This window comes from Oncorhynchus gorbuscha, linkage group LG03 (assembly GCF_021184085.1).
Source record: "Oncorhynchus gorbuscha isolate QuinsamMale2020 ecotype Even-year linkage group LG03, OgorEven_v1.0, whole genome shotgun sequence".
In the NCBI taxonomy this organism is placed as follows: Eukaryota; Metazoa; Chordata; class Actinopteri; order Salmoniformes; family Salmonidae; genus Oncorhynchus; species Oncorhynchus gorbuscha.
Window position 1 is genome coordinate 69,518,215 of NC_060175.1, and position 8,142 is coordinate 69,526,356.

The following is an 8,142-nucleotide window of genomic DNA, read 5'->3' on the forward strand; positions in this document are numbered from 1 at the left end:
GAAATGACTAGTTCCTGCAAATATCACATCAAATACGTTGGGAAATGCAATATGTCTGGCAACTAAAATGACGAGAACTCGTCTGAATATTCTGTTTTTTGGAGTACCACCTGCAATTGAGAAGGTTAGCTAAGATGTAACAGCTGTATGGAGGCGTTCACATACTGTATCATCGCAGCGTGTAGCTAATTGTATAGCTACTTTTCAAAAGTCCTTGAATGTAAAAGGCTGTACGTTTTAGTAATTTAGCAGATGCTCTTTTATCCAGAGTGTTTGTATGTTATGTTGTGTTACAATTTGTAGAATTATGCATCGTTTCCATGGTACTAATTCATCTTTCAAAATGTATGGAATTTAAATAAAAATGTTTGTTGAAAACAATAGTAATCGAACTCTGATTCAGTGATTGTATCGACTCAATCAGCGATTGATTTAACAGGCCCGAAATGTAACGCACGCGCAAACCTAGTTCTTCCTTTCTGCTAAATTCTTCGCCATGGCTCCTGTGGTGGGTACAATCGCGTGTGAACAAGTGTCCAAATATATACATGTTGCACACTTCAAACGACTGTACTTGATTTGTGTCATATTCGTATGAATAGGGACATATTTGGAGGGGGGGGGGCAATGTCATGGTTAATACTGCATTGGGTTTTGTTATTCAGGAGGCCTGCTAATTTAGCTAGCCTAGAGATCCACCACGTTGTAGCTAGCTACAGAAAACTAGCTTATCGTTTTCCAGTTCGTTTTATAGTTCGCAGTACTCAATAGTTTAAGTGATAAAAGTATAGGTCTGGTTAGCTAACTGACTAAAGCTTCCTCTGAGTTGGGCATTAACTGACGATAGACAGATCGCTAATTTAGTTGATGTCTGAGCGGTTGTTGCGCGTATGTTTGAACTAGAAGCCTAGCTAGTTAGATTCTAGACAGCTACCTAACTTGATTACTAGTAGGGTGGCCTTTTAGAGCGACAGCTAGCTAATGACCTAGACAGGTAGCTAATCGGAGAAGCGTTGGTGGACGGTCTCGTTTTATTTGTCTGTTAATCTAATTTGCAGAAGAAACAGAGCAACAAAGGCTCCAAGGGTGGCAAGAAGAAGAAGCAGGTCCTGAAGTTCACTCTGGACTGCACCCACCCTGTTGAAGATGGCATCATGGATGCTGCCAACTTTGTAAGTAGATTTTTTTTTACCTGTGCCAGGTTGCAGTGAAAATGTCAACTTTTAAAAAAGTTTCTCAAACAGCCTTCTGAATCCCCTTTAATTTAGCCACCATCTTGAATTGTGTTTCAGCCTGTCCCAGGCAGTGGCACCCCTACCACTTGATTTAGTATAAAGCTGAGGGACAGATGGAGCTTGCGAAATGTAATCACTCTCAAATTCATATACATATCTAAGGATTTTACAGTCCATGGGATCGACATGAGATATGTTGAACAGAATATTACTATGCTAATGTAAGAGTGCGTTCTGTTACATCCCAAGCGGGGGGCATTTGTGAAACCCTGCACTTCACTAGTCATGTTGGGCAGCTGTCAATCTTTGGTTTTGGGAAATTTAAAGTATACACTTACACAGCATGTCTTAATGGTTATAGGAGCAGTTCCTTCAGGAGCGCATCAAGGTGAACGGGAAAGCTGGCAACCTGGGTGGTGGTGTGGTGTCTATTGAGAGGAGCAAGAGCAAGATCACTGTGTCCTCTGAGGTCCCCTTCTCCAAAAGGTATGGTGACTGCACTGGCAACTCAACTAGAGGTTGACCGATTATGATTTTTCAACGCCGGTACCGATTATTGGAGGACCAAAAAAGCCGATGCCGATTTAATCAGCCGATTTTTATATATTTGTAATAATGACAATTACAACAATACTGAAAGAACAATGAGCACTTTTATTTTAACTTAATATAATACATCAATAAAATCAATTTAGTCTCAAATAAATAATGAAACATGTTCCATCTGGTTTAAATAATGCAAAAACAAAGTGTTGGAGAAGAAAGTAAAAGTGCAATATGTGCCATGTAAAAAAGCAAAAAACGTTTCAGTTCCTTGCTCAGAACATGAGAACATATGAAAGCTGGTGTTTCCTTTTAACATGAGTCTTCAATATTCCCAGGTAAGAACTTTTAGGTTGTAGTTATTATAGGACTATTTCTCTCTACCATTTGTATTTCATAGACCTTTGACTATTGGATTTTCTAATAGGTACTTTAGTATTGCCAGCCTAATCTTGGGAGTTGATAGGCTTGAAGTCATAAACAGCGCAATGCTTGAAGCATTGAGAAGAGTTGCTGACAAATGCAGTAAAGTGCTGTTTGAATGAATGCTTACGAGCCTGCTGCTGCCTACTACCGCTCAGTCAGACTGCTCTATCAAATCATAGACTCCCCTGCACGTTTAGAGTCCTGCACAGGTGTTGTTTGGAGCCGCACCGGCCCACCAGGACAGGTTTTTCACCGCAACTCAACCCACCTGATTAGAACTTTTCTGAGGGCCAATCCGTGACTTGTCGAATAACATCAATTTACTGTATAATTTGTATGACTCCAGAGTAGTAGCCTAGGCTATTATTCCATTCCCTGCATGAATTGGTCTGCATGTCTACTTAACATTTGGATGAAAGGAAACAATGCCATGAACGACAAATATATTTTCACAATGAAATGCGGCACATTGACAACTGAAATCACTCTGGGGGGAAAAAGGGCCTTTAATTAGTCTTCTTACCGAATGAAAGACTATAGCTGACAAAGCTTTACATTCAATATTGTTTAGATAATCCAATAGTTTAATTGAAACCAACAAATCCCAGAATCTAGGCTGCAAAAATGCATTTTAGTAGGCTATACTCAAACATTTACCGGCCACACCGGTTTAAACTTGATATGGCCTGCGTATGGTCTAAATCAGTGGTCACCAACCAAAGTCTAGATCACTTTCCTATCAAAAAGCAAGCTGAGATCTACTGCTCACATTAAAATAATATATATTTCTTTACCTCAAACAGTTTTGTAGGAATGAGGTTTGGGCAGTAGGCTTAATACATCACAGCATATTGGCTATATGATTGGCCTGCCAATATTGTTAATCAGACCATATTATATTTCAAAACTCGAGCTTTGATAACAAAATAGATCAGTTTATTTAGCACTTGTGAGGCACTGTGGAGCATGAATTGAAATAATTCGCTTTTTTATTTTACTGGACTGATGGTACCTGCATTTGATGGTCAACGAGGTCAAATCATGACGTCAGTGATCTTGGAAAGGTGGAAAAGTCAGAGCTCTAGAAAGATGCCATTGTTTCCGACTTGGAATTCCGAGTTGGATGACCATTCAAAACTATTTTTCCCATCCGCCCCTCACGGTCCCTGCTCTCTCCTTCCTTTCCTTTGGTAAGACTAACCAGAGAGGGGACACTCTTCCACCCGATGGCGAAACTCGAGTTGCACCACATCTGCGTCATGCACAAATTCATGTTCCTATGACCAGAGAAAGTTAAATATTCCTTAATATTAACATCGGCACGACGAGCTGCTAATAATAATAAAACGCAGGGCTATCAATACTTGGCTACTCATTCATTGCAGCTGCGGCCCGAGTGGAAGTACGGAGAAGCATGTTTTGTAATAGTGTTGAATAAAAACAGTGACAGTGCTGAATATAAACTTAAACATGAACTCACTCATCAAAACAGCAGCTCTTTGCTGTATTCGTTGAAAGTCTGTCTGTGGTCATGGTTTTAAAAGTTATTAAATCTTACATAGGCTAGTAGCCTATTCGGCTTGGCTGTGGCCAGGGTCATGGAAGCTCTGTAGCCACTGTGATTTGAGCTATCCGAGTAGGTGCACTCGACTTAGTCACAGATTTGCTGGTCCACCGGGTAGGTGGAGTTTGTCTTATGGGAACACGTTGTTTACCCGGAGCGCCTGACTTTTGAGTCAAGGGCACCTATCGCGATCGACAGGTTGGTGACCACTGGTCTAAAAGAACAAAAGACCGATTTAACGTTATACTAATTTGATAATAGGCTTATATAGTTTATCGTAAACAAATACCTTCTTGAACTTTTTGCATCCATCTACCGGGTTGTTATCCTTGTCCACAATGACTCCAAAATCCTTAACTGGGAATTTCACTTATGCAAGCACCTGTTTGCAAGATGGTGTATTTCATAACCTTTACATACATACAGCACCAGTCAAATGTTTAGATTCTTAAAAGTAACCACTCTTTGCCTTGATGACAGCTTTGTACATTCTTGGCACCTGGAATGCTTTTCCAATAGTCTTGAAGGAGTTCCCACATATGCTGAGCACTTGTTGGCTGCTTTTCCTTAACTCTACGGTCTAACTCATCCCAAACCATCTCAATTGGGTTGAGGTTGGGTGATTTGTGGAGGCCAGGTCATCTGACGCAGCACTCCATCACTCTCCTTGGTCAAATATCCCTTACACAGCCTGGAGGTGTGTTGGGTCATTGTCCTGTTGAAAAACAAATGATAGTCCCACTAAGTGCAAACCAGATGGGATGGCGTATTGCTGCAGAATGCTGTGGTAGCCATGCTGGTTAAGTGTGCCTTGAATTCTAAATAAATCACATACAGTGTCCCCAGCAAAGTACCCCCACACAATCATACCACAACACAACTGATTGGCTCAAATGCATTAAGAAGGAAATAAATTCCACAAATTAACGTTTAACATGACCTCATGAAGCTGGTTGAGAGAATGCCAACAGTGTGCAAAGCTGTCAAAGGCAAAGAGTGGCTACTTTGAGGAATCTCAAATATTAAATATATTTAGCTTTGTTTAACGTTTTTTTTTTTTGGTTTCTACATTATTCCATATGTGTTTGTCTTCACTATAATTCTACAATGTAGAAAATATTTTACAAATAAAAAACCCTGGAATGAGGTGTCCATACTTTTGTCTGGTACTGTGTGTATATTTGTTTTCTTTAGTAAGTTAGTATGTGTATTGCATTGGGGAAAAAGCCCAACCTCTCACATCTGAATGCCATCTGTCTCCTGTCTGCAGATATCTGAAATATCTGACCAAGAAGTACTTGAAGAAGAACAACCTTCGCGACTGGCTGCGTGTTGTGGCCAACACAAAGGAGAGCTACGAGCTACGCTACTTCCAGATCAACCAGGACGAGGAGGAGGAAGAGGATGAGGATTAAACATTGTCTGCTGGATTTTGTACATTCAATAAATTCTTAGAGTACTCCTGTTTTTTATTTTTTCTCTACGGTGACGAGACATGGAGCGGGTATATTTACTAGGACGCAAAAAGTCTAAAACAGGGAGGGACCTACCTGAATTTGTCCAACAAGAAACACATTTTCATTGCAAAACGTGTGCACTCCTGAATACACACTGTGGGTGACGATCACTCAACCTTCTTGTGACAATGCAGTACAGTGCCTAGAGAAACTATTCAGACCCCTGTACTTATTCCACATTTTGTTCCATTCTGTATTCAAAATTGATGAAATATACTTTCTCTCACTCATATACACATTACACCATAAGGACTAAGTGAAAACATGTTTTTAGACATTTTTGCAAATTTATTGAAAAAGGAATACAGAAATAGCTCATTTACATAAGTATTCACACCCCTGAGTCAACTTTGTAGAAGTCTTTCTGGCTAAGAGCTTTCCACACCTGGGTTGTGACATTTGCCCATTATTCTTTAAACTCATCCAGCTCTGTCAAATTAGCAGAGCATTGCTAGACCATTTTTAGGTTTCGCCATAGATTTAAGCAGATTTAAGTCAATAACTCGGCCATTCGAACATCACTGTTTTCTTGGTAAATTACTAGTGTAGATTTAGGCTTTTGTCCTGCTGAAAGGTGAATTCAGAAAGCAGACAACCAGGTTTCCTCTAGGATTTTTCTTGTGCTTAGCTCCTATGTTTCATTTTTTTTATCCTGAAAAACTCCAGTGTCTAATGACTACAAGCTTACCCATAACATGATGCAGCCACCACTATGCTTGAAAATATGGAGAGTGGTACTCTAAAGTGCAGTTTTGGATTTGCCACAAACATAAGTTTGTATTTAGTGCCTTGATGGCATATTCTGTACAGGCTTCCTTTTCACCCTGTCAACTAGGTTAGGATTGTAAAGTAACAATGTTGTTGATCCATCCTCCATTATCTCCCATCACAGCCATTAAACAGCTCTAAAATCACCATTGGCCTCATGGGGAAATCTATGGTTTCCTTCCCCTCCGGCAACTGAGTTAGGAAGGACGCCTGTATCCTTGTAGTGACTGGTGTATTGATACAGAATTCAAAGTGTCATTAACTTATCCATGCTCAAAGGGATATTCAGTGTCAGATTTTGTCATTTTTATCCATCTACAAATAGGTGTCCTTTACGAGGCATTGGAAAACCTCCCTGGTCTTTGGTTGAAATTCATTGCTCAACTGAGTGACCTTAAATAATTGTATGTGTGGGGTACAGATATGAGGCAGTCATTAAAGAATCATGTTATACATAACTTGTGACTTAAGCACATTTTTACTCCTGAACTTATTTAGGATTGCCATAACAAAAGGGGTGGAATACTTATGAATCAAGACATTTCAGCTATTTCATTTGTACAAATGTAAACAATTCTGACATTATGGGGTTTGTATACAAGTGTAAAAAACAAAACAATGTAGTACATGGGGCGTCAGGGTAGCCTAGTGGTTAGAGCGTTGGACTAGTAACCGGAAGGTTGCAAGTTCAAATCCCCGAGCTGACAAGGTACAAATCTGTCGTTCTGTCCCTGAACAGGCAGTTAACCCACTGTTCCTAGGCCGTCATTGAAAATAAGAATTTGTTCTTAACTGACTTGCCTAGTAAAATAAAGGTAAAATAAATAAAAAATGACATGTGTGAAAAGGTATGAATACTTTTTGAAGGCACTAGATTCAGCTAGCCATAACTCCCAAAATGCAGACAAAACTGTCAACCTTCCACAATGTTAATCCAGCATAACCATCTGTAAATGAATCTCAAGTATTTGGCAGCTCAGAACCTGTGTAAGGTGTGATATGCTCATTGGTAAATGGGGAAATTTGCTTGTCAGAATTGGTTAAATCAGATTGGTGCTAGAAGTGTGGCCCGAAATCAACCCATGGAGTGCACATCATCGGTATGTACAAGAAACTTGCCCATCTGTACGATCCCAGTCATCTACTCCTAGCTCACCCAAAGTACGGTGGATGATTGGTCAGCAGATGGATGCATACTAACTTCTACATACAGTGGTCAAAACCAGGCTGTTGACAGCAGTGATGACAAGATGTACTGGCCAACAAAAGCTTTTAACCCCTCTTGGGGCAGGAGAGAGGCAATGTCAGAACAGACTGAACAAAATCAACCAATTTAATTAACCTTTACCATTTCCATGTTTGAAATGTAAAAAACATGCGGGCCTTCTGACCAAGACACCAAAACAAATTAAGAAAAACAACCAGTCTTGATTTAAAACTAGGATAACCACACCCTGTTAACCATTTGCACTAAAAGAGTCGCAAAACCACATTCATGCTGGTTCTTATTGCCAAGATTGCAGTGCCCACACCTGGATTCCCAGGCTAAAAGGAGTCACTGAGGTGAAAAATGTCTGGAATGACAAGCAGATACTGGCCTGAGGGACAGTTGCGCATCCTTCCAACAAAAGACATGATTCAACCTTGTGTGGATGGTGTCATGGGTGTTTCTCTTCAAGTCCCTGTTCGGGCGCCAATTCTGTAGCGGTACAACCGTCTTCAAACACAAAATCTATACCCGGCATGAGGTCCCCATTAAGCAGCGTCCCTACAGGTTGTCCCCCACCAAACTGGCAATTCTCAATGAACAGCTCAAAAGCATGTTGGAGAATGGAATTGTGGAACCTTTTTTTTCCGGATGGGCTTCTCCGGTTGTCCTGATTCCTAAGAAAGATGGTGGATATCGATTCTGTGTGGACTATAGGAAGCCGAATGCCATAACAGAAAGCGATGCCTACCCTCTACCAAACATAAATGACATACTGGAATCTCTGGCAGGAGCATCCATCTTTAGTAATCTGGATCTGAACAGTGGCTATTGGCAGGTGTCAATGGATCCCGCTAGTCAGGACAAGACTGCCTTTGTCAC

At 40.5% G+C, this 8,142-nt stretch overlaps 1 protein-coding gene across 1 annotated transcript; it reads left to right on the plus strand.

Moving 5' to 3' along the window:
• The first annotated feature begins 462 nt into the window (after positions 1-462).
• On the plus strand, positions 463-6,511 carry LOC124031799 (60S ribosomal protein L22-like). The gene is made up of 4 exons (XM_046343475.1): positions 463-508; positions 1,059-1,172; positions 1,597-1,721; positions 5,039-6,511. Exons 1-4 carry the CDS (start codon positions 497-499, stop codon positions 5,181-5,183), a joined length of 396 nt encoding a protein of 131 aa, XP_046199431.1. The 5' UTR covers positions 463-496; the 3' UTR covers positions 5,184-6,511.
• Positions 6,512-8,142: the final 1,631 nt, after the last annotated feature.